Source organism: Hyaena hyaena, unplaced genomic scaffold (genome assembly GCF_003009895.1).
Source record: "Hyaena hyaena isolate Hyena2069 unplaced genomic scaffold, ASM300989v1 scaffold_5, whole genome shotgun sequence".
In the NCBI taxonomy this organism is placed as follows: domain Eukaryota; kingdom Metazoa; phylum Chordata; class Mammalia; order Carnivora; family Hyaenidae; genus Hyaena; species Hyaena hyaena.
The window spans coordinates 4,359,670-4,386,643 of NW_024080637.1; the positions used below are offsets into that span (position 1 = coordinate 4,359,670).

The 26,974-nt window shown below is 42.4% G+C and overlaps 1 protein-coding gene across 1 annotated transcript in view; it reads left to right on the plus strand.

Moving 5' to 3' along the window:
• FYB2 (FYN binding protein 2) overlaps positions 1–26,974 on the plus strand; it is a 94,714-nt gene that overhangs the window by 43,678 nt on the left and 24,062 nt on the right. Inside the window, 8 exon segments of the mRNA XM_039238088.1 lie at positions 4,875–4,949; positions 8,581–8,605; positions 11,434–11,552; positions 14,124–14,267; positions 20,442–20,556; positions 20,647–20,687; positions 22,777–22,837; positions 23,897–23,995. Coding sequence (XP_039094019.1) covers positions 4,875–4,949; positions 8,581–8,605; positions 11,434–11,552; positions 14,124–14,267; positions 20,442–20,556; positions 20,647–20,687; positions 22,777–22,837; positions 23,897–23,995 — 679 coding nt within the window.

The following is a 26,974-nucleotide window of genomic DNA, read 5'->3' on the forward strand; positions in this document are numbered from 1 at the left end:
TCAAGGGAAAATCGAAATATATATCGAACTGAATGAAAATGAAAATATATAAAAATCTGTGGGACACAGCCTAAGGAATGCAGAGGAGAAATTAATAGCACTAAATGTTAACACTAAAAATAAATAGAAAAATCCTTAAATGTAAGATCTTACCTCAAAAACACAGAAAAAGAAAAAAATCTAAAGTAAGGGGAATGAATGAAAGATTAAGAACAGAAATAAATGAAATTGAAAACAGAAAAGCAATAGAGAAAATCAATGAAAGCAAAAGCTTGATCTTTGAAAAGACCAATAAAATTGACAGACGTCTAGCAAGAGTAACAAAGAAACAGAGAAAGAAGACACAAACGAACAATATCAAGAATGAAACAGATATCATTACAAACCCTGCAGATATCAAAGGGACGATAAGAGGATATTGTGAACAGTTCTACACATCTAAATTTGACAGCTTGAAGAAGGAACAATTCTATAAAAAGCTCAAATTACCTCAAGGCACTCAGTATATCATTTGAATAGCCCTGTGACTGCTAAAGACATTGAATTCATAATTTTAAAACTTCCCCAAAAGCTATAACACTGTTAATAATACTGGAATTAAAAATGTTTAATAAATTAACAAATACAAAATTAAGCTCCCAAAAAAGACTATCTCAAAGTCTAGGGAGTTTTCACTGGCGAATTCTACCAAATGTTTAAAATTAACACAAATTCTACACAGTGTTTCCAAGAAGAGGAAGGAATGGAAGAGGAGGAAACACTTGCTGATTCATTTTAAGAAGCTGGTGTTATCCTGATACCAAACCTAGGCAGAGACTGTGCACAAGAAGAATACTGCGGATTACATCATTTATGAGTGTAGTCATAAAAATCCTTAGCAAAATACTAGAAAAGAGAATTCAGCAAGATATGTAATAGAATCATACCATGACCAAATGCTGTTTACTCCAGGGATGCAGATCTAGTTCAATATTTAAAAAATCAATAATTAAATCCTTATTGACAGACTCTTTACTCCAGGGATGCAAATCTAGTTCAATATTCAAAAATCAATAATTAAATCCTTATTGACAGGCTAAAGAAGAAAATCCCAATTATCTCAATCTATGCATAAAAAGCATTTGACAGATTCAACACTCATTATAATTTTTCCCTCAGAAAAATAGGAATAGAGATGGACTTACTCAACTTGGAAAAAAAAGAACATTTGCAAAAAAGCCTACAGCTAACATGATACTTAATGGAGAAATGCTGAATACCTTCTCCCTAAGATTGGCAACAAGGCAAGGATGTCTACTCTTAACCACACCTATTCAACATTGTGCTAGATGTAGCCAATGCAATAAGTCAAGAAAAGGAAATAAAAAGTACATAAATCAAAGAGTTACACTGTCCTTATTTGATGGCAGGATTGTCTAGGTAGGAAATCCCAGGGAATTTACAAAAAAAAAAATTCTTAGAACTGGTAAATGAGTTCAACAAGGTTACGGGATACAAAATGGACACTAAAAAAAATCCTATTTCTATATAGTAGCAATGGACACAATAAAATTGGAAAATAACATAACATTTACGGTTGCTCAAGAAAGAGAAATACTTAGACTTGAATTTAACAAGATGTTACAAGACTTAAATTTTGAAAACTAGAAATTATTGATGAAATAATTCAAAGAGAACCTACATCAATGGGAGAGATATACCATGTTTATGGATTGGAAAACTCCATATAGAAAAAACATTCTCCCCAGATTCATAGACAGGTTTAATGTAATTCCTGTAAGCCTCCAAGCAGTATCTTTTGTATAAATTGACAAGATTATTCTATAATGTATATAGAACAGCAAAGGAACTGATCTTTTTCTTTCTCTTTCTTTTCTTTTGTTTTTCATTCTCTCCTTTCTTTTTTTTCCTTCTTTCTTTCTTTGAAAAAAAAATTTAAAATTGCAAAAGGGAATTTAATGGAGGAAAGGGTGTTGGAGCAATTAGATATCCATAGGTAAAAAAAAAAAAAAATCCCCTCAGGAGTGGTCTCTTATCTTCTACGAAGATGTACTCACACTGGCTCTTTCTTTCATTCCCTGCCCATGAAGGATGAGGAATCTCAATGATACCTTTCTGAAGGAGAGGAGGAGAGGGAGGGAGGAGAAGAAGAGAAAGGATGAGGTGATTAGCCTTCACTGTCACCCCTGTATGACTTTGTCCCTTGCACAATGCCAGGAAGACAAAGACCATCCCCTCAGGGGTTCATAGCTCAGCACAGATGCCTTTTCTGAAGCTCTGCCTTTTGATATAGGACTTGGGTAAGCAAGATTTAAGCTGTTCTAGGAGCTCTGCAGAATTGTCCTCAGAGGTCATTTAAACCAGCCATTTGGACTGTGCTTCCTGAAGGGTACTAGAAACCCTTGAAGATAACATTAATCAGAGTTCTACCCATCCTTGTGCACAATATTCCATTTAAATGAATGATTCATGTCCATCCCCCACTGATGGGCATTGAGGAGGCCCCTTGTTGGGATGAACACTGGGTGACATATGGAAACCAATTTGACAATAAATTATATTTTAAAAAATACAGTAAATGAATGATTCATGGCTGGAAGGAAGTTTGTTTGAAAGCCGTTTGCTAACTGAGTGACATTGGGCAAGTTGTTTCACTCTTGGGCATCTGCTTCCTCATCAGTGAAATGGGAGTATCACTAGTGATCATTGTATGAAATAAAATCATGCATTCACACACTTAGCATACTGCCTGCTATCTGTAAGTGTAAAAAATATGAGCTGCTGCTGTTTCTTACATCTATATTATTAGTAATAGTGCTCTCACCTCCTAGTTTTCCATAGGTCACACAGAGAGTTATTAGTACGTGGAGAAACAGCCAAAGGCTGTGGTCATATTATGGTACTAGCAGTTGGTGAGTGACAAGGACCATCTTCTGATAGGTGTCCTTTTTCCCCAGCTGGGATAAAGCTCTTCAGTGGAGAGAGAGAGGGCTCCAGTGCCGTGGGCTACATCTTCCTATTATGTCCTTGTCCCTCCCTAGCCTTGTGGGGTTCAGTCCTTTGTCCTTTATATTTCTACCTTGGGAGCAAGTTGTGATGGCAAAACTTGCCATTGGAAGACCTCCACTTTCTTAAAAAGCACCATCAGATTATGAATCCATTATTTACTCCGTGTGTATTTTTGTGTCCTAGCCTAGGCAAGTGAGATTCCTCTGAGCCTTGGTTTCCCCATTTCGAAGACAGACTAGTAATATCTCCCCTCTCCACGGTGGCAATGAGAAGCAAAAAGATCAGGAGTTATGAATTCTTTGAAAAACAAAAACTGGTAAATAAATCAGGGGAGGGAACTTAACATTTTTAAAATTGGAAAAGAAATCCATACTTGGAATGGGTATGGAGTAAATTGCATTGTAAGCAAATATGATTACAATGTATTAATAGCTAAACTAAGTTTTAAAGCAAGCAATAGCCAGGTGTAACACATTTTGATTCAAAAATCAGTAAAAAAATAAAAGTGTACAGTTACTCATGTTAAAGCGCACAGTATTAATCATGCATTGAGAATCTTACATCTTCGTGTCAATAGTCACTTGCAGGCAGTCCCAAAAGAAAGCCTAGGATTTCCTTTCTTTTACCCGTGGACTGCCCGTGTAAAATAATAATGGCTTAGTAATGCAACATATTGTTGGGTCAGTTTTTTAAACTAAAGCTTCAGGAGCCTAGCAGCAAGAAAGAAGAGAGAAACAGGGAGAGTCCTACTTATTAGGCCCATGTATTCATTAGCAATAGGGGGAAAACTTTTATAGATGACATCTCAAGAAAGAAAACTCAAAGAAGCAATTTTGTCAAAAACCCCATCACTTTCTATACAATGTCTGGTGCTCTGCTAGGTGCTCCATTTCTTACATCATCTCCTTGAACCTCCCCATTAACCGTGTAAGGTGGGTCCCAATTGACTGCCTTTCGCAGATGAGCACCCTGAGACACAAGGAAATGAAGGAATTTGTCTGCACTCCCACGGGGGGAGTGGCAGGACTAGACTCTGAAGCCACATTCTTGCCACTACTTGCGTTTGCTAATCATTAAGGTTGGCATCCCGTCACTCAATACATTCCACAGATTTCTCAAACAGTCAAAAGGAATTCAAGCCTTAGTTGGTGGCTGGTCTCTTTTCAACAGGTACTAAGAAGAGGTACCTGGGTGGCTTAGTCTGTCAGGTGTCCAACTTCAGCTCAGGTCCTGATCTCACAGTGTGTGAGATCAAGACCCACATGACAGCTCAGAGCCTGGAGCCTGTTTCAGATTCTGTGTCTCCCTCTCTCTCTGCCCCTCCCCTGCTAGTACACTCTATCTCATTCTCTCAAAAGTAAATAATAAAATTTTTTCAAAACTAAAAAGAGGTACTAAGGAAACAAAATAGTCCTAGAGTAAAACACTTCTAAGTGTGCTTTGGAGTTCATTTTGTTGAAGTTGGATTTAGGCCTTTTTTTTTTGGGCGGGGGGTGGGGGGGAGACAGTGGGCTTTTTTCCTTTCTTTTCCCTTCCAAGTTCCCCTTCTGGTTGCTGCCACTAAATTTCAGTGCTATCTCCTTAAGCTTGGGGTGTACATCTATTTACCAAAACAGGAAACTGGAAATTGCTTCAAATGTTTTCACTGACCATGGATTCCATCCTGGAAATCCCCACAGAGATTAAAGCCCTGGTCAGTGACCCGAGAGTTTCCCAAACCATGTAGACAAAGCCTCACACAGATCCTGTTCTGAAGGCTGAGAAAACTGAACTTGGCAGCCTTGCATAATTGCTTGAATCCTGGGTGCTGTACGGAATGGGTGAATAACCTGCCTTTGATACAATTTTTCTCATGTTTATTTTAGCAACTTATGAAGTCGAAATTGAAGAACTCCGAAAGGTATCGTTTGCTCTTTTTATGAACTTTATAACGACAGCAGGTATACAGAATTGATTGTAAATTGGTTTGTTTTACAAGCGAGGAGAAAAGCCTTTGCTTTGAGTTTTTCCCCCCCGATTCCTGAGAGTTTTCTAAGACTCCAGCTGTTGAGATTCTGTAGCCTAAGGTCTGTAATAACAAAGACAGAGAATGTGGAAGGAGGAGAGAAGCTGGTCCCAATCCATTCCTGGCCCCTTATCTGTGGCGGCCAGCACCAACTGGCCTTTAATAACTGTCCCTTCGGAGAGAGGAGTGCTGTGGCACAAGCCAGATTTGCATATCTGTGTTTTCATGAGAAAACACTTTGAAGGCACATTTCCTGGCTCCTGGTGGACACAGTGCTAGGTGCCACTTTGGAACAGCTTGATTCGGGTTCAGGCAGAGTCACTGCTGGCCTCAATCCCAGCTCCTGGCCATGTGATCTTGAACCTCCATTTCTTCACCTGGAAAACAGAGATAATAGAAGTACCCAGGGGCACCTGGGTGGCTCAGTTGGTTAAGCATTCAACTTCGACTCGGGTCATGATCTCACGGTTCATGAGTTCAAGCCCCGCGTGGGGCTCTGTGCTGGCAGCTCAGAGCTTGGAGCCTGCTTCAGATTCTCTGTCTCCTTTTGTCTCTGCCCCTCCCCAACTCGCTCTCTGTCTCTCTCAAAGATAAATAATCATTTAAAAAATTTTTTAAAAAGTGCTCGTATTTGGGGTCATTGTAGGACTGAGAGTAAGGTAAATTCAGGTGAACGGTTTAATAGCCAGTGCCTACATCTGTTGGAGTTATGAGCCCAGGTTTTGTCTGCTGTGAAATGTGTACTGTCTGTGAGAGCAGGAAGTATATGCCTTGTGGTTACCATCTCTTCTGTAGTAGATGCTCAGTAAATAAGGGGATTCGTCATCACTGGCAGAACTCAGAGTAGGTAAGTGCCTGGCACACGGTAGGTGCTAACCTCATGTTGTAAGGGGGTCAATTAAAGTTGACTGTCTTCTCACTGGTTTCATTTAGTCGAATCTTACATCTTTCTGCTTGTGTTCTTACACTTAACTGGAAAGGACTGTTCATTGGTGGCTACATTTTACAGTTAGAAAACTATAAATGATTATTTTTCTTATTCATAAGGGTAGAAACATCCTAACTTTTTAAAAGCGCCCAAAAACAAAACAAAAATGAGCTTCAGTGATCTGGCGGCATCTCCCAGTGATAAACTTTTTTGCACAGGTAAACTCTGTAAAGAACTAGGGTTTATCCCAGTCAAATTTTAGAAAGCTTCAAAGTATTTTTAAGTTTTCAATCTTAACTTGCAGGCATGGATTGTGTTCACTCAGTATTTTTTTTTTTAATTTATTTATTTTGAGAGAGCGAAAGAGCAAGCACAAGCAGGGAAGGTAAAGAGAGAATGAGCGACAGAATCCCAAGCAGGCTCCACACCATCACTGCAGAGCCCGATACGGGGCTCAAACTCACGAACCATGAGATCATGATGTGAGCTGAGATCAAGAGTTGGTGCTTAACCAACTGTACCACCCCACTGCATTCATCTCAGTATTCTTAACTGGGTATGTGAAATCTGATTTCACCTTTTCTTGATGACGTGGAATCCTCCGGAACATAATGGAACTGAGTGGACACAGTTCACACTCTTTTTGATGAGACGCTCTTGGGCCCTTGTGAGGGGTTCAGAGCTAGATCCCTTCACGCCCAGCCACCGCAAGGGTGTTTGCTGTAACTGTTTTCTCCTTTTGGACAGTGAGGATTCCTTTGTCAATACCTTTGTGTCTAGAAGGGAGTCTTGTGTGTGGAAAAGCATGTGCCACGTCCTTGCTGGGTGTCAGGCACTTGTGCAAATATGGGAGCACTTAATCCTCAGTGTTCCCCGCCCAGCTGGTATCTCTGCTTCCATTTCACAGGTGAGAACCTTGGGCTCAGAGAGATTAAACAACCTGTGAGTAATGTAGCAGAGGTCCATCTGACTTGTCATTTTACCTGTGCTGCCATCCAGTTTGTTAGAATTCTATAGAAAATAAAAACTAGCAGTTCCTGAATGAAGGCTGTGGGGCTCACCTCCAAGGAGGGTAAATGAGCTATGAGGCTGGTCTTAGGGGCAGCATTTTTAAGCCTTAGATATCTTCTGTTTTCGTCAGTATTCTTGTGTAGATTCAAAATAATGAATGAATCAGACTTGGTGGCAGCTGAATAAATGAGCTATGTTGTGGTCACTGGGACATAATTTTAACAGAGCCGAGTCTAGATCATATGAGAGCTGACATTGGATCAAGGGGTGCATGACCAGCAAGAGAGAGTTCCCAGCATGGCTTTTACACTCAGGTTACCACTTTTGCCCACAGAAACACTACTCCAGTATCATTAAGTGCATATTTCCTCAAATGGCTTTCCTCAAAAGTCTTTCTTCTACAGATGGCTTCCTAGAAAAGCATGCAGAGGACAATTAGTTCTTCTAAGTCAAGTTACCCATTTCTTCTGCCATAACTTTGGGATTGTTGTGTTTTCCTCTCGTAGTTCCTGGAAGTTACCGTTGTCTGTGTCCACCTTTGCTCTCTCCTCAGACCTCACCTCATCTTTTGGTCAAGTGTCTAATGGTCTGTAACCAGACAACAAAGGCATGGTTTGGATTGATTGAGGAAAATGACCATTTTCCTTTTCACTTTCAGCCTTGGAAGAGTGGTGTCCATCAAGAATCTAGGTGAGTTTTATCTTCAAATGTAACAGCATTAATGCAACCACTGACCCTTTGATGACTGAACTAGTTTTCCTTGATGGGCCAGCTGTGCTTCCAGAGACTGGCCCGGATGAGCCTCCCTAGGGCCCCACAAGGTGCCTGGTGCAAAGAAGGTGCTCAGGGCTCCTGCCCAGCCTTTCCCTCCTGCCTTGGTCTAGCCCACACCAAACTCATCACCAGACATTTACTGAGACCCCAACGTGTGCCAGCCACTTGCTAACTGCTGGGACTGTAGCAGTGGTGGGACAGTGACCACTACCCTGAGGGGCTCCTGGATTGTGGGAGTCACCAAATAGGCACAAAATGGTCATGTGACTCTCAAAGACCTTGGTTTCCAAAATACAGTGTGCTGTTCAAGTCTCTATGCCTTTGGTCCCCAACTTAATGATCTGGCAAGTATTGACTGACCATCAAACATCCCCTCCTGTAAGAGGTCTTCCTTATTCTTCTCCTTCAGAGAGAAGTAGCCAGTCCCTTCCCTGGAACGTACACAAGTTTGCAGTGACATCACTGTGTGTCGTTTGTTTGCTGACATGCCAGTTCATCCACACCCTCTGCTCCCTACATCCTCCTTGCCTATGAGCTCCTTGTGAGGAGGGCCCATGTTTCCTTGTTCTTGGTATTCCTAAAACCTCTTTTACCTATAGGTTCAGAGCACGGTCTTGGCAAGGGCATTACCCACCTCTTACCCATCTCTTCAGAGTCTATGTCTATCACTCTTACCCTGAGTTATTTTTAATATATTAGAGGAAACATGGTCAGTGAGCTCTGAAGAAGTATCAAAATTTTCTGGCTGAGGCTAAAAACACAAGCAGTGGATCATAGGGGTAATCTGTTTCATCTTCCTCCTTGAGTTCTGGCCTACCTGCCTCAGTTCTTACCCCCCATAATTCCCCTCTAGCGTCTAGCTTGGTGCTGGGCACTTGGTAAGCACATGTCAAATGATTCATTCAATGTTTATTGAGCTTTTCCTCTGGTCAGATGCCGTTAGATTCTGAGGTACAAAAATGAATAGAATATATTCTCTGCCTTTGGCTCAAGATGAGAGTGGAGGCCAGAATGGTTAGTGGGCAGGGGCTATTTGGAGGCAGATGACCACATAAGTAGGACTTTACGATATAATATAATCACTGCTAAGAGGTTGTAGAAGCACAGAAATGAGGCTCTGGGTGTGCTTTCTTGAAGAGTCGACAGCTCGGTTTATTCTTGGAAGACCTGTAGGAGCTGGCCGGGTGAAAATGTCAGAAAGTACGTTCCAGTCAGAAGGAAAAGTATGAGCAAAGACAGTGCTCAACAGTGAGGCCGGTCCAGGAATCCACAAACAAGGATCATGCCCGAGCGTAAGGTGCAGCATGAGCACAGACGAGGCAAAGCCCGGGGAGTGTACAGAGTAGGATCCAAGAGGGCCTGCCCTTCCTATTTTACCATTTAGACCAGCCCCGTGCAATAGAACTATAAGGCAAACCACAGATGTCATTTAAGAGTTTTCTAGAAGCCATATGTTAAAAAGTAAAAAGAAACAGGTGAAATGAATATATTTCATTTATCCCAGTATACTATAATATCATTTCAACGTGTAATCAATGTAATAACTCTTGCTGAAGTATTTTATAGTCTTTTATTCATGCCAAGGTATATTTTATACTTATAGTTTATTTTGGACCAGATACATTTCAAATGCCCAAGAGCCACACATGGACAGTGGTCACTGTTGTATGGCACACATTCGGACTTTATGCTGTATATAGATGAGGGGGAATTATAAGAGTTTCAAGGCAGGGATAATGTACCCTATTCCCTCATAGTATTCCTAGAAGTGACAGTATTGAATTTAATTCAATAATCATGAGTGGAGATCCAATTGTGTAGAAGGTACCAGAAAAGGACCTGAGGGACAGGAAGATAGATTACAAAGGACATAAATATCAACAAGGCAGGCAATGCTGTAGGAGAAATATCAGCAGTATGCAATAAGAACATGAGAATTGGGTACTTCTAACATAGCAAATACTTCTGTGAAGAAAAGTACACCAACAATTATTGAGGGTCCATTATGTTCTCTGAACAGTGCCAGGCTTTCAGCATTTTTATCACATTTCATTCTCATGGTAACCATGGAGATTGGCATTGTGACCTTTCATTTATAAATGATACAATTTGATTTTTTACAGAGGTTAATCTTAGACTTTTAGTATAAGTGGGGATTAGCACCCAACCCTCAATCACAGCTCCCGGCAAGCCCAGAACTAGCATATGGCCTTAATGGTGGGCATGAGTGCTTAGTTATTAGATGAATGAATGAAACCCCTTACAACTCTTTCCATTGTCATTCAGAACAGTGCTCTCTCTGGTGCTTTTCCTCCCTTAATGCCCCCCTTCTGATTTTCTTTGAGGGCTCCTCTCCTTCCACCTTCCATATAAATGTGGCCATAAATCTAGTTCACTATTCCAGAAACAGAAGCTCTCTTCTGTGTTGGCATTCTCCAGCATTCTGTCCTTGGTCCTTAGGTTTTTCATGATGCTGTCCATGCATCCTCTCTTACGCTCCCTCCGTGCACCTGCTGTCTGTGTACTTGTGCACGGCAGTCATTCATTTCCTTAGGGAATACTAGCTGAGTAGCACTCTGTGCCAGGACTGTGCTGTTGCTGCCATGGGTTACACAGTGTTCACGCTGGGGCACAGAAATAACAGAACTCTGCCTCCTTATAACTTGATTGCTAGTTTGCAAGGCAGAGTGAAGGAGCTGGCGGCAGATTCATAGACAGTGCATCATACTATGAGATGGAAGGACAAATTATTGGGGCAGCAGATAAGAAGGTAGGACTGGGAGAATCAGGAAAGGATTCTCAGAGGGAAGCAGATTCAGAAAAATTAAGAAGGCTGTTATGTTTTCCAGCAATAGATGAGGAAGGCATGTCTGACAAGGGAAATGATAATTAAACAGGGAGAGTTGCAGGGCACCTGGGTGGCTCAGTCAGCTACGTGTCTGACTCTTCAGTTCAGGTCATGATCTCACAGTCATGAGATCAAGCCCTCTGTCAGGCTCTGTGTTGACTTCACAGAGCCTGCCTGGGATCTTCTCTCTGCCCCTCTCCCCAAAATAAATAAGTAAACTTATTTTTTTCATGTTTTATTTATTTCTGAGAGAGAGAGAGAGAGAGAGAGAGAGAGGGGTGGGCAGGGGTAAGAGAAAGAGGGAGATACAGAGTCTGAAGCAGGCTCCAGGCTATGAGCTGGCAGTCAGCACAGAGCCCAATGCGGGGCTCAAACCCATGAACCGTGTGATCATGACCTGAGCCGAAGTCAGACGCTTAACCGACTGAGCCACCCAGGCGCCCCAAAAAGTAAACTTAGAAAGAAAAAAGGCAGAATTGCTTGAACTAGGATGGTATGTTTGGGAAATGTGAGAATCTAGGACAAAAGTGGAGGAAAGGAGCAGAGGGAGACCCGGTTGGAAAGAAAGATTGTGGCAAGATCATAGTGGGCTTCTGTTTTATCCTATAGGCGATAGGGAGTTCCTAGGGAGATTTCAAGCAGGGATTTGTTCTGGCATTGATTGGAGCAGATAGAAATTCAATGAGATGATCTAATGGGTGACCTGATCCTCATCTTAGAAGAAGTTGGGGAGAGAAGAGGGATTATTCATGTCTGTTTACATTCATTTTTTCTATTCGTTTCATTAAGGTTTGGGTGGTACACTATGTTCTAAACCTCTGAACCTCACTTTTTCCCTCGTATCTCTTCACATCTAAGCCCTACACATGAGGATGAAGAAAGGAAAGATGAAGGAAAGGAGCTGTGTGAATTGGAACCTCAAAAACGAGAAAGGGGTCTACATTCAAGCCATCTTTTCAAGGTACGAGTCTGCTAGGGTTCCGGGCCAAACAGAGCAGTTCAGGAATGTTCTAGGAGCAGTTCATGGAGGGACCTTTCAGAGGCTGTGACAGCAGCTGTCCAGAGTCACAAGATGCAGGGGGTGTTGGGTGTTTTATCAATGAAATGAACGTGACAGTAACACAGAGCTCTAGCCTTGGATTTTCCACTCAGTAGCCATGAAGCAGACCTTAGGAGGTGGGCTGGGTCTAGTGTGAATTCAGCAAGGTGCTCTGGGGGCAAACATAAAGAGATGGCCATTCGGGTGCTGTGCCCTGCAAAAGAACGAGCCTGGAGGAAGGGCCTCGTTAGGGCATGTGTTCAGAGGCGCTGCTTAGAACAACTTCTTCTCAGCTCGGCCATCTCATCTGTAAAAGAAAAAGAAATAACCTGTACCCAGTTATTTCCAGTCCCATCTTGATTCTGTCTCGTTAGTGAAGATAAAAAGAAGTAATGTACGTGAAAGTGCTTTGTAAACCCTAAGCTGCCATAAAAATGAAATGTATTGTTAATTATTACCTACTAGCAAATACCACACACTTGTGTCTCTTTGTATCCAATTGACACTGTCCCCTTGGAAACAGCTGGAGTGGTCAGAGGCTTCACCAGTTGATACCACCAGGGCTGCTAATACTGCTCAGAACATTCTAGGAGCCTATTTGAGATGAGCCTATCTTATGACCTCAGATTGTTTCCATTCCATCTGCAGGACTTGGGTGAATCCAACAGGCTGTCGGGGTTGTGGGCCTGAAGCAGTGTGTCGGCCCAGAGGCCAGGCTGGCCAGGTTGTGTGTTTGTTTATAGGGTGTCACAAAACACCATAATTCAGGGAAGAAATAAGTCACTAATTATGAAAGACTGGGACCAGAGTTAGACATTGCATGTTGAGGCCAGAGGGAGGGCAAGGCCGTAAGTGGGGGATGAGGCTGCGATCAGGAAGGGGTTAATCAGGAGCATGCAAAAGGCAGTAGGGGAGGACGGTTAGTCATAGTGACCATGAAAGAGCAAAACCAGGTATGGGGGGGGCGGGGTCAGGCTACCACTAAAGGGACACATTCCTGCTTTCAGAGAGTAGATTTGAGTTTGAGAATAAAAAGTACTTGGATTGTGTTAGATAAATGTGGTGGGTGGTGTAGCTGGGCAGTGCTGATTGGGGTCAGATGTAAATGCTAAGTCAGTAGAAACAGAATCCATTGTGACGCCAGTGGAGCCTGGAAGCACTCCCCAGGACAGCCCGCAGGAAGCCCCGCCCCACTGTATTAGGGGCCAGTGAAGGAAGGCAGTTTGGCAGGTGTGTGAAACTGACTTTCTTCCTTGTCATTTTTCCCCATTAAAAACTTTGTTCTCTGCTGGGTAACTTAAAAAGCTGCCCCTCCTTGTATTCTCTGTTTGTCCAGGTCCTACCAAGACCTCGAGAGATCCCATACTTAATGTCTCTTAAGTACTTCAGCTGTGTCCCAATTACTCAGAGATAGTGTCCTGGTCAACCCTCCCATCCACGTGCAGCTGCAAGGACCGTAATCTCCTCTCCTAAATGGCCAGAAATGCTGTAATTCTCCTTGGTCCTTCCAGGGCCTCTTCCTGGTAATCCATCCAGACCCTTCTGAAACGCACATCTGCCCAGGTTGCAGCCTGAGGCTCCGTGAAGCCCACGGTCGGCCTTTCCTGCAAGACCCTGCATCACTCAGCCTCATTCTGTCACATCTTCCACGTCTCAGCTTTTTTCCCCTCTTCTGGCCACCTGTGGCTTTGCTCATGCTGATTTGTGTACCAGGTATCTCTTTATCCCCTCAGTCGATCTCTTACTTACATTTTAAAATCCCCTTTAATAAGACATGGTTTAGAAGTCTTCCCCCACCCTGTCTCCCAGCCTAGAGAATGGACCTCCCCTTCTCTACTTCCGTCTCTGTGAATAATACAACTGTAAGTAGTGCTCACCACACTGTACTTAATTGTTCATGTGTACTGTCTCCATGATCGGCGCATAGGCCACGTGCCCCCTGTCTCTGTCTCCAGAACTCAGCATTAGTGTTGACAAATGCTGGAGGGAGGAAGGATGAAAGGAAGTGAAGAGGAACGGAAGAATGACAGGTGGAAAGATGAAATGTCATGGCAGAAGGAACACAGCATCCCTTGGTGGCCAGGAGCACAGAGCTCTGAGCTCAACTCCTGCCCTGGTACATGACTAGCTGTGAGACCAGAGCCCAGTGATTTAACCTTCTGAAACTCTCCATCACATGGACTAGTGATATTTTCCTAATGGGGTGTCATGGCGATGAGGTGAGATTAAATACATGAAGAATATTAGTGCTGTGTTACATGCGGGCTGCCTCCTGGGGGGCTGCCTCCGTGCTGGGCATTCCATGGCCATTCACAGATGAGCAAAAGATATCATATGCATCCTTGTGAAACTTAGTCTAGGGAGGCTGTGTTTGGTCCAATAATAAATCCTTGCTATCCGTGAGTAATGAATGAATAAAGGACGGCAGGAATCTGAAAAACAGAGCAAGATAAATCCAGGTTCACCAGTACCCTCCCTATTGCATGTGTTTAGGGGGCTGCCTTTGGAGGGATGCTGGGAAGAAACAAGGTGACGGAGGTCCACAGAGGCAATGGGGGGACGCTGCCCGGGAAGCAGGACACTGTGAGCGACGCTGTCCAGATGAAGCCTCGCCCCCATGACCCGAAGCTGGCCAGGCGCTCCTTAGGCCACTGTAAGTCGTGTTCTTCCTGGTTCTCTTCACCATCACCGAATGATTTTAAAGGTGTGCATGTCCAAGATTGTAGATTATTTTATAAACATTTATCGAACATCTGTTAGGTACTAGGTAACTCGCTGTAGTGACACAGGTATGGGGTCGTGGAAAGAGCATTGGATTTAGAAGTAGACCAGAGTTCAAATCTTACCCACTATGTAAGAAATAACTTCATGTTCCTGAAGTTCTGTTCCTTCATTCAGAAAAAGGGATCATACTGTGGACCTCACAGGAGTTTTGTGAGGGCCACGTCTGACAGTATGTCACATACTAGGTACTCAGCAAATACTTACTTCATTCCTCGTATATCTACCAGCTCCTGTTGGATTTTGGAGGCCAAAATAATTGACACACTGTTGATATAGTATGATCTCATTAGTTGCCTTTACTTAGGTTGTATTTTCCTTCCTGTGAGTCAAGACTCTTGATTATAGGTAACCATGATCACATCATACTGTATTAAGAAAAAAAAAAAAAAAGCTCACCTTGAGGAAAGTCTGGCCATGGCTGGATCTAAGTATACAGGAACACAAAGACTCAGTAGTACTTCTTGTACTCCTGGCTCTTCACCCTCTGGCTTGGGTCCACTTTCAGACAAACCCTACCCTGATGGAGGTAAGATGGCTTCCAGCATTAACAGGCTTATCCCCTATCATCTTGGGAACCCCAGGGGAACACTAGAAATTGTAACTTTCTCTCAACAGTTCTGAGAAAAGCCCCACATTTGGGTCTTCCTGGTTCTGATTGGGCCACATGTCATCGATGAACCAGCCATCATGAATGGGAGATATGATGCTGTGGGTGGCCCAGCCTGTGTCATAAACTCACCCCTGGAGCTGGGGGCAGAGTCAATTCTACCAAAACTATGTAACTCAGGTTGATGGATTTCCCAAGCAAAAGGAAAGGGATGTTGTCAGGGAGAGAAAAAGAAGATACCGGCTATACAAAACATGTCCAGCCCAGTAAATCACGGCAAACCACTGACATTTCACATGTTACAAATCAGTTATGAGAAGAATAAAAACACAGTGGTCATAAGATGAGCCCAGGGCCCCTTAAAATCCACCTTTGGACTAGTTGGCCACATCCCTCCATAGTCTGCTGTATTCTGTATTTCCCAAGTCACATATTTAAGTGCCCTTCTAATTTTGCCTGATCTCTGTTTGGAATCCTCTACTTCCTGATGTCCTAGGCATCCTTCAAGATCTGTCTCAAAAGTCACTTCCTCTGAGGCCTCCCTTACTCCAGTCCATCCTCCTCTTCCCTGCTCTCCAGGGAGGTGATTCCTCACTCCTTTCTGATTCCATGACATGAAAACAGCAACTGAGTGACCACATTCCATATTAGGCTTTAGAGTTAAGCCATCCTGGGGCCTAGGAGCACTGTATACTAATCCCATAATCCTAGGAAATTTATGGACTTTCATATGCAAATGGGAATAATACTACCTATTTTCCAGGGTCCTTTTGTCAATGCATATAAAGTATCTTGTTAGTGTGCTCAGTAAGTGTTAGTTCTCTTCATTGATTTCCTTATCTAAAAAAATTGTAGCGTCCTTTACATTCTAATTTGTGGGATATGTGTGTGCCTCCAGTGATACATGGTGAGCACTGTGTGATCAGAGACCATTTGGTATTTTGCTCTGTTTTTCTGCAACCTGGTACAGTGTTGGGCACCCTGGAAATACCCCAACAAAGCTGTTAAGGGAAGGAATAGAAGAATAAATCCAACTTCAGTGACTCTCTGGTAGGTTTGACATCATGAATAATTCTCTGGACTAAGGCAAGTAAAGAATACATTTTTGGAAAATGTATTAAAGTATCACAGAACTGATGTAAAAAGAAACCATCCATGTATTTGCAGGAACCAGGAGCCCTGGAGGGTGAATTCCAGAGCTACTCTAGGCCTGAGGGTTTTTACTGAGCTCCGAACCCCTGCGGCCTCTGTTCTGACTGCATGCGATGCAGAGGACAGACACTGTACCCCAGGGCCTGCCCCAAGTCAGCTTATAATAGGAGACTCCTGGATAAAGTCAGGACCTCAAAGGATTATGTCCACATAGAATGAGTAAGACTCTGCCTACAGTTAAAAATGCTGTTTTGTATTCTTATAAATTTGTTACAAAAGGCTAGAACCCAAGTGTTATGAACATCATAATTTTTTTTCAAAAATAAATGTGACAACAGGCGACAAAAAGAAATTTCTGATGATTTAATGACACGAGAAAGCACAGAGTTGGCATAAAATCAAAAACCGTGCCTTGAGAAGTGGGTAGACTTAATTTGGAGTATAGCAAAAAAAAAAAAAAAAAAGGAAAGAAAAAGTAAGGGAGAGGAAGACAAGTTGAAGTGAATAAAAGAGTTAAAGGGGAGCCCTGAATATGGGGCTGAGAACTGTTTTCATGCAATCACGTACTGCCCATGAGGAGTCACTATAGATGTGAGGATTATGCTGTGAAGAAAACAGTCCAAAGAAGATTATTTTGAGTAATCTGTACATAATGCACATGCGGTGAAAGCACAAAGGGAGATGCTGGGTCCATTAATGGCTCTTTGCGGTACTTGTTTGAGTAGCACAGGATGTTTAGTTAAGGAGAGTGCACACGAAAATGGAAAGTTTTGAGAAGAAAAAGACAACAGAGTGTCTTTCTATACTCCTATGCAAATAGGCCTCTTGTGAAAATGAACAAAATAAAAGTGTTACTTCTTTTGGATGACAAAAAAAGGACAAAGCATAAACCCCAGTGAGCCGAAAATTGTCCATTTTTGACCCTGGTGCTGCGTGAAGGAAAAAAATAAAATGATTACCGTAAGCTGATCCACATGCGCCACCCCCACCCCCACCCCCGGCAGTTCAGATCCCCACGGCTGTGTGTGGTCCAAAAGAAACCCAATTTAATGTAACGTGGTATCAACTTAGTAGCCTTCCCAGATCACTGGTAAAGCAGATAGAATCCTCTTTGATGGAACCTCCTTCTAGCCCAGGTTTCAAATAATTCCACAATATATACTTGTAAAAAAATCACAGGGAAAACCATCTGGCGGCATCTATTAAAGTCCAGGGTGTGCCTGTGACTGGCAGCCCCATGCCTATTCTTGCACGAATAGAAATGCATGCTTCAGTTTACCAAGACACATACAAGTTGTGTTGTAATGGTGGCTACACTTATGAGAAGGAATGACGACCGGAACAGAGCATGGGAGGGGCTGGGGGGCCAGTGGCAGTGTTAGGTTTTTGATCTATGTGCTCCCCGCATGAAAATGTTCAATTTGGGAAAAACCACTGAGCTGCACTCTTAGGATTTGTGCTTTTTCCTGTATAATTAAAATTGAAAACATACTAGGGTAACTTTTAAAAGATACACATGGCGGATATGCCTTCCAAAAAAATAAAAAAGAATAAAGAGAAGAAACCTCAGTCAAGAAAGAGGAAGATGAGGGGCAAGAAAAAAGAACAAATAAAAGTATGTAATGAGATGGTAGATATAAAATTTAACATATCAGTAAACACTATAAATTCAGTACACAAAACTCTAGTTTAAATCCATTTAAATCATTCAATATTATAAAATACTGAAGTGCCTTTATGTGCCCGGCACTGTTCCACATGCTGGGGGTATAGCAGTAGACAACACTGATAAAAATTCCTATCCTCAAGGAGGTTGCATTCTGATCCGCAGAGACAGATAATAAATATATAAACAGTAAAATATCCACTGTGTGGAACGGCAGTAAATGTTATGTGGAATAGACAAGGCAAGGAAAGAGAATCAGGAAAGCCAAGGAGAGGTGCTAGAAGTTGCGGTTTTAAAGTGTTCGTAATAATTTGACAATAAACTATTTGTAAAAAAAAAAAAAAAAAAAAAAAAGAAATTCATATTAATAAAATAATACTTTATGCAGCAAAAAAAAAAAAAAAAAAGTGTTCGTAAATGACTTCAAAGATGTAAAGTAGGTAGGAGAGCCATGTGTACCTAGGGTAAGGATGTTTTTCGGGAGTGCAAATATCCTGGGGCAGGAGCCTACCAGGTATGGGGGCAGAACAGCTGGGAGCCGGGACTGTGTGGCTGGAGCAGAGTGTAGTAGGAGATGAGGTCACAGACGTGATAAGGGGCCAGATAGTGTGGGGGCTTCTGTAGACCATTGCAAGAACTTTGACATTTACTCTGACAGGTTTTGAAGAACCAATGACAGGTTTCGAGCACAAGAACAGAATGATCTGATTGCATTTAAAGAATCATCCTGGCTGCAGTCAGGAAAGAAGAAATGCAAAGGGATAAATTAGGGACCTGTTAGGAGCTTGTTGTACTAATATGTGTGTGTGTGTGTGTGTGTGTGTGTGTGTGTGTGTGTGTGTGTTGTGAGAGAGAGGGAGCGAGGGTGGGAGCTTGGAGGAGCGCACGTGGTAGACTTGTTGAGACGTGTATGGATTCAGGATAGAATTTGGAAGTAGAGAAGAGACTCAAGGATGTCTCCGTGTTTGGGGCCCAAACAACAGAAAAGATAAGCTGCCACTGTTTATTCAGTTGGGGCTGGCTTCAGGAAATGCAGATTTGCAGAGAAGCCATGAGTTTGGTTTGGAACATAATGTGTTTAGACAACCAAATGGGAGTGATGTGAAGGCTGACGGGGAATCTAGAATTTGTGAAAGATGTCGAAGTTAGAGATGTAAATTTGGGAGTTGTCTGTGTTTTTAAAATGAAGCCATAAACTTTTACATTTGCTGCAGCCAAGGAAGGATTAAGAAAGAAAAAAAACTTGTCTTGAACTAGGAATTAAGCACCTGTGTGTTCAAGATCTTTGCTTTGTGCTGGGAGAAACTTACGGATAACCTCTTACAGAAAGGCAGCACCTGATGGATCAAGGAGCTGATGTGCTTGAGACAGTTTGGGGTCTACATGCTGACTTCTTACCAGGGGATAAGCTTTTCTTACTTGGTTCATTTAATTACATGAGTCAATTTGCACATTGCTTATTTCTCAGATGTATCACTTCTTCTTTCTGATTAATCGTTCGTGTGTGAAAATGGTTCTGAATCACCCGTACTCAAAATATCAAACTATGCCAACTGATAAAAATATGACAGTTTTATGGTTATGACACGTTTACAGCTCTGTGAAATAAACCAGCACCTGTAATTAACAGGCTCGCTACTTGTGCCCACAATCTCTGTACATTTTTCAACCTGGCACACCATCTTCTGGCTAATTCCATCACTGAGGAATAAGGAAATGCTAATGTGCTCCATCAATTTGTCTAAGAAATTTGAAGAAAAAAATGCCACAAAACTGAATAAGATTATCTAGATTTAAAGAGAGAGAAGGGCACCTGGGTGGCTCAGTCGGTTCAACATCCAACTTCGTTTCAGGTCATGGTCTCATAGTTTGTGAATTTGAGCCCTGCATCGGGCTCAGTGCTGACAGCTCAGAATTTGGAACCTGCTTCGGATTCTGTCTCTCTCTCTCTCTTTCTGCCCCTCCCCCACTCACTGTCATGCTTGCTGTCTCAGAAATAAACACTGAAAAAAATTTTATAAAGGGAGAGAAACTCTAGGGCTGTACCATGGAGGGTTTCACCATCTGAGGTCTGAGATTAGACAATAGCCATCAAAGAAGAGGGTGGAGTTACTGGTCACTAGGTAACTAGCACCCTTCCTGAATACGTATTCGACCTTAAAATACTCACTTAAGAGTCGGTGTTTTCATCATCCCAACTTCAGAGAACCATAGCTGAGTCTCTGCAAGGGAAAGTGGTTTGCCAGAGAAACGTGCCTATCGAGGGGCGCCTGGGTGGCTGAGTCTGTTGAGCGCCCGACTTCAGCTCAGGTCATGATCTCACAATTTGTGGGTTCGAGCCCCACCTCGGGCTCTGTGCTGACAGCTAGCTCAGAGCCTGGAGGCTCCTTCAGATTCTATGTCTCCTTCTCTCTCTGACCCTCCCCCGTTCTCACTCTGTCTCTGTGTCTCAATAATAAATGTAAAAAAGATTTAAAACAAATGTGTGTGTCGAGATTATAATCCAGTTTATGAAATCTGCCTTTGCTATTCTTGCCTCCACTACCGTGACGTGCGAATGCATTTATGCTAGCGCTTGATGAGCTATTCTTCCAGGACTTTGTCTGTTTTCTGTACAGGTGGGTATGTGGAGGCCTTGGAGGTCACTACAGAAATGCCAGGCCAAGGGGCCTGGAAGCCTCACTCCATCTCAGAGGAGATGTATGATGATGTTGACTACCCTGGCAGAGCGAGGTAAGTGCATCTCAGCCCTTCGGCCCTGTGGTGAAACTTTAAAGGTACAACACAACAGGTTAATGGTCTTTGCATTATTTCTCCCTGCAGAACCAGGTCAGATTTCTCTAGCTCATTTGCTTCAGATAATGGTACGTAGAAGAAGACGTTTGAAAATGTGGGTAGGAATTGCTGATGCTTCTGTGACTTGGTGTAAGGTGTCTTTTATCTATATTTATACTTTTAATAATGCCACTCGGGCAAGGTGGTGCTAAGCTAGAAGTGGTCTGAGGTGTGGGCTAACAAATGCTTTAGGATCATGCAGATGAAGCCACTAATAATGGGGCTCTCATGGCAAAAAAAACAAAAAAAAACAAAAAAAAAACCCTTCACTGTGAAATGCTATCCTTCCTGATGGCTTCACGATGCAGGTCTGATGATAGGAATGTTTTTTACTTAACACCCAGTCATGGTTTCCTAGAACTTTTAAGATCAGCCTTAACATGGTCTAGAGGCCTTGAGTGGTTTGCCTCTACCTGCCACTGGAGTCTCTTCATACCGTACAGTCTTCATCAACATCCATTCATGCCGATCTCCTTTTAGCTTCTCATACTTGCCAAGCTCCACCTCAGAGTGTTTTCATGTGCTCCTCCTCCTTCATGGAGTGTTCTTCACTTCCCTGGGCCCCTTTGCCTACATGACTCTTACTATTTCTTCTGACCCCAGCTTCTGCATCATTCCCCCCGGGAGGCATAATCTACTCAACCTCAGGGTACCATGGCCCTGCCTCTCAGTCCTTTACAGCTATAATTTTATATGCATGCAATTCTTCCATTAGTAACTGTCTTCCCTCCTGGATTATTACCTTCTTTATGCATGCTGTTTTCCCTAGCCCCTAACAAAATGCCAGACACATTAGACATCCAGAAATTATTTGTCCAATGAATGGATGAAGAAGTAATAGAGGAGAGATAATCAAATGCTTCTCTGGTTGCTTTTGTCCTCCTTAGAATGTCAGAATTTTTGATGGTAAAACAACCTTAGAGATCATGAAATTCAGTACCCCATTTTAGAAAGGAAACTGAGGCATGGAGAATTTAAGTGACTCTCCTAAACTCACTGTGTTTGAGTCACGTTTTAAACTTGAAAATCCTCAGGGAGCCTGGGTGGCTCAGTCGGTGTAGCGTCCAACTTTGGCTCAGGTCATGATCTTGTGGTTTGTGAGTTCGAGCCCTCTGTCAGGCTCTGTGCTGACAGCTCAGAGCCTGGAGCCTGCTTCAGATTCTGTGTCTCCCTCTCTCTCTTCCCCTCCCCTGCTCACACTCTGCCTCTCTAAAAAATAAACATTAAAAAATTAAACTTGAAAATCCTCCAATACAGGGTAGCCTCAAATTGTATCTTAAGCTGATGTGTTGGAATTGGCTAAAGTCATGCTGTGAAGGGGAAGATTATTCAAGATGCTTTGGTTCTCTATTCTTGCCCCAACATTCAACACAATATGTGATGTTTAGTAGACTCTGCATGTTATATACAAAATATGCAAAGGAAGAGGGTAGAAGGATGCAATCTGTTGATAAACCTGCTTTCTTTGACCATACCAGATCAGACTTGGGATCAGGGAAGAAGCAAACGTGAATTTTCATTTTATACCTAATTTTACAAGGGTTTAATTATTGTTACCATATGCTTATAAAAAACATGTGACTACGGCACTTGGGTGGTTCAGTTGATTCAGTGTCTTGACTCTTGATTTTGGCTCAGGTTATGATCTCATGGTTTGTGAGATCAAGCCCCACATTGGGCTCTGCGCAAACAGCACGGAGTCTGCTTGGGATTCTCCCTCTGTCCCTCTCTCTCCAAATAAATAAATAAACTTTAAAAACAGATATGTTTTTAAACATATCTGGGTGGCTCAGTCCATTGAGCATCCGACTTCAACTCAAGTCATCACCTGACGGTTCTTGACTTCAAGCCCCACATCAGGCTCTGTGTCAACAGCTCAGAGCCTGGAGCCTGCTTAGGATTCTGTCTTCCTCTCTGTCCCTCTCCTGCTTGTGCTGTCTCGCTCACTCTCTTTCTCTCTCTCTCTCTCTCTGTCTCAAAAATAAATAAATGTTAAAAATTTTTTTTAAATGTACCTGACATGAAAGTGTACCTAGCACCTGATAGGTATCTAATAATTTCTTGTCAAGTATGAATTTGAACTATTGTCATTATAATAAATATTTTTTTTAATTCCAGAAGAAAATAGTGAAGTGTATGAAGAGGTCTACAAAACAAAAAGCAACTACTCAAAAATAGAGTGAGTTCCTCTCTTTCTTAGCTCCATAGCTAATGGTATTGCTGGTAAAGGAAAACTAGACTTTAAGAAGTAGTCCTCTTCCTCTTCCCTTGACCCTCTCATCCTTAGGATTTACATCATGAGTAGAGATAGCTATTTTAATACTACGATTGTGATGAATAAGAGACTTGGGATTGTGTACAATCATATGCTAGAATATTTAATCATATTGCTTTCTCTCTTAAGAAAACGTCCATCTCTCAAAGTAGAAGACTTTAATATCATGTTAGGAATTAAGTGAGAAGGGAGAAGTAAATAATAATAAAACTTGCTTCAGTCCTATCATTGCATTTACAGAAAGAAATCAATGGTTATGACTTGACTTGTGTCTTTGCAAGTTAATAAGACTATCTCTGGGATTTAGACTTAATTTAATATCTAAGAATTCAGTGTTCAACAAATTCGTATTTGTTCAAATGGGCTTTACTCGTCAACTTTGGTTTCTGAGGGCACATTGTGGAAATGACAGCAGCAGTGGTCAAAAGCAAGAAGTTCGAGGGTTGGAGGGAAGAGTAGTGTTCCATGCTGGGTGGGACGCTGTAGATGTATCATTCTCTCTCCAGCTACCCTAAAAAAAAAAACCCAAAAAAACCCAACCCAAGAGCATATTTGGAAGAATTTTAATGATTAACTGCGTGATAAATGTACCGCTATTGTTGTAATATCAGTCATCAAGTAAAAGTCAGTGACCTGATTTCAGGAGCCAGGAATTCTTATATTTCCAGTGTAGTTTGTAAACTAGTCTTCCCTAAGTCATCTTCTCTAAAAGGAAGACCTTGCTTCACATATGCAAAATAGAGACCATTTGGGGTGGATAAAGTTTGTACTGATGTATAATTCCCTTCATAGCTGACTGGTGTGTGTTCTTTCATATTGGCATCTAAATGAACAAGAAAAGCATAGAGGTCGATAAGGCATTTCCACTCTCTCCCTGGAGTGGGTTGCATTCTGGAATGAGCCTCTTCCTTCTGGAGTACTCTCTCAAATGCCATGTTGTTTATATCTTCGCGTTCCTCTTAGTTTAGATGGAAAAGAAGCACTTACAAGACTGCAGAAATTCTTGAAGAAGGAAAAGAACAGATTTAAAATGAAGAAAAACAAGTTGAACAAACATGTAAGGTAAAGATTCTTGTGCAGCGTCTCTTCCCAGGAGAAGACTAACAGTGATAGCCTGATAGTTCTACATCCGCTTCTCAGAAACCGTGCAGGGCGTATCAGCAACTAAAGTCGATGGCCTCCTTGTCACCTGCCGCCTCTTTCCAATTTGTGAATGAACCACACCCACAGAGAGTAATTAGGTGACAACACCCCTTTGGAAAAAAATCGATGAAACTGGGTTATAGACAAGGGTAGAGGGGAAAGTCTTAAGCAAAGTCCAGAAAGTAAATTTTTCCTCATCATCTTTGGCATATATCCCTGTTATCACCAGCCATTATGTTATTAATTATGTCCTTTTATGTTTTCTTAGCCCTGTGCTTTTCTGTGGTTTCGTATGTCTACGCTTCTATATTCTAATTTGCATCTCTGGAGAGAAGCAGTGTGTAGAGAGGGGAGATGAACTTTGCAGCTGACTGGTTCATGTATCTCAAGGTCGTACACCTGGAAAGGACCCTCCAAGATCGCCCCACTAATTGCCAGTGTTTGAGAAGGTTACGGGTTCACCAGCAGTATGGGAGACCCGGGTTCTGGTTTCAGCTTTGTCGTTTACTCTGTGTGCACTTGTGGGCAAATCATGACCCAGCCCATGGTTCCTCTTGCATACGAGCAAGGCTGGGCAGTCTCTGGAGACACTTTTTTAATATGTAGGAAGAGATATAGACGTAAATCTGTGTCTTATGAAAGGAGGGGGCAATAAGATAATTTCCCCAAGGTCACCAGATACGTTGGCATGGAATTCTTACTCTGCCTTGACGTTCTTGTCCATCATAAAACATGGAAGTTATGTGATTTTTTAGTCCAGTTGTCTGCTAGATCTAGATCTACCAAGAGATCCAACAGACTGTAGGGTTCATGGATTGTAGTTCTGACCATGGAAGTAGAGCTCCAGTAGTCAGTTAGACCTATGCACGAAGGCATACTCTGGCCCTAGCAGGTTAGATGCTTCTGACCAAAAATGAGTAGCATGATGCCTGTCATCCCCTAAAACTTTGATCCAGGTGAAAATGCTGATGTTTTTTAATGCAAATCCGATTTCCTTTGTCTTAGAACTATTCAGTGACTCCTTACGACATTTAGCACTAATACCCAATATTTTTCTATGGCAAGTGAATATTTTATGGAAGCTCCCTTCTTGTCTAGTTCCAGTTCTCACTCAGATTTCCTCTACCATCCCATATAAATACCCGACAGATGTAACTCCGCCATGGTATTGGTGCCTCCTTGCTTTAACCATGACATTGCCTTGGTCTGGAATGTACCAACCCTCCTCCAACCTCCTTTGATTATCAAAGTTCTTGTCTTAAAATTTGGTCAAATAGTATCCCTTCTCGGACGCCTTCCCTGAACCCCTCTACCCAGACCCGGATTATCTGTGTCTCCTATGTCTCCCTAACATCCTGTGCATGTCTTGTAACCTCTATTAATACTCCTAAGAAACCCTTTTTTCTTAGAGAATTGCAGGGTTACAAGAGAAATCCATATTATCTAGTCTAACTCACTACAAAAGCTTCTCTGCAAACTTCCTAACAAGCCAAATACCTGTGCTCGCACACCTCTATAAAGGAGAAATTCACTACCCGCAGAGAAAGATGTTTTATCTTTAAGACAGTCTATTAAGATTTTTTCCTGGGGTGCCTGCATGGCTCAGTCAGCTCAACGACCAATCCTTGGTTTCAGCTCAGATCGTGATCCCAGGGTCATGGGATGGAACCCTGTGTCTGGCTTCGCACTGTGTGGCGCCTGCTTGGGATTCTCTCTCTCTCTCGGTCTCTCTCTCTCTCTCTCGGTCTCTCTCTCTCTCGGTCTCTCTCTCTCTCTCTCTCCCTTGGTCTCTCTCTCTCGGTCTCTCTCTCTCTCCCCCCCTCTCTCCCCCCTCTCTCCCTCTGCCCCTTTTCCCAACTCACACTCTGTCAAGTAAAAATAAAACAAGATTTTTTCCCTCGTAAATCCCCTCAGCCTTAATTTTTCAATTAACAACCTATAGATAAAACAGGACAAGACAGAATTTCTTTAATTAACGTTTGTTGAGCTTTTTGATTGAGGGCTCCTCTCTTGAACACCAACTCCTAGTTAACTGTCTTACCTTCAGAGAGAGGTTGTAACAGTGGGAATGTGGCATTTAAAAAGAGTAAGGCTCTCCACCTGCTCTTTCTCTCAGATACACACACTGTCTCTTAGGACAGTCATTAAATGGTGTGGACTTAGGTATAAATAAGCCAAGAGTTAAATGCCACTGGCCTTAGCTGTGCTATGGATTTTACATGGGAATTAGATGTTAAACCTGTTCTCACACCATCTGTTCCAGATGCACCAACTTCCTTATTTTTCTTTAAAGAGACCAAGCACACCTCTGCCTGCAGGTCTCTGCATTGGCTGTTTCCTTTCCCTTTCCCAGAACATTCTTACTCAGCTAACAGTGTGGCACACTCCCTCACTTCCTTTAGATGTCTACTCCCGTCACCTTATCAGTGAACCCTTCCCTGACCATCTTCTGAAAAATGGCAAACCCAGCTCTCACCTGCAGCTCTCCTGTCCCCTCATCTTGCTCTATTTTGTCCAACTGCACTTCTGTCCTTACTTGACAGAGCATAAATATCCTTGTTCTGTCTGCTTCACCCTGCTAGAATCCATGAGGGCACTCATGGTTTTGTCCACTGCTGCATCTCCAGCATAAAGAACAGTGCCCGAGACAATAAATAACAATAAACAGTGACAATAATTTATTTAAGAATAAATGTTGAAAGAGTTAAATGACCCAGAGGAAGGAAATAGCATTCGAGATTTTTTGTAGCCTCCATTTCTATGATTAAGTAGGAGCTACTGGAGCACCTGGGTGGCTCAGTCAGCTAAGCATCCGACTTTAGCTCAGGTCATGATCTCACTGTTTGTGGGTTCGAGCCCCACCAGAGCCTGGAGCCTGAATCCGTGTCTCCCTCTCTC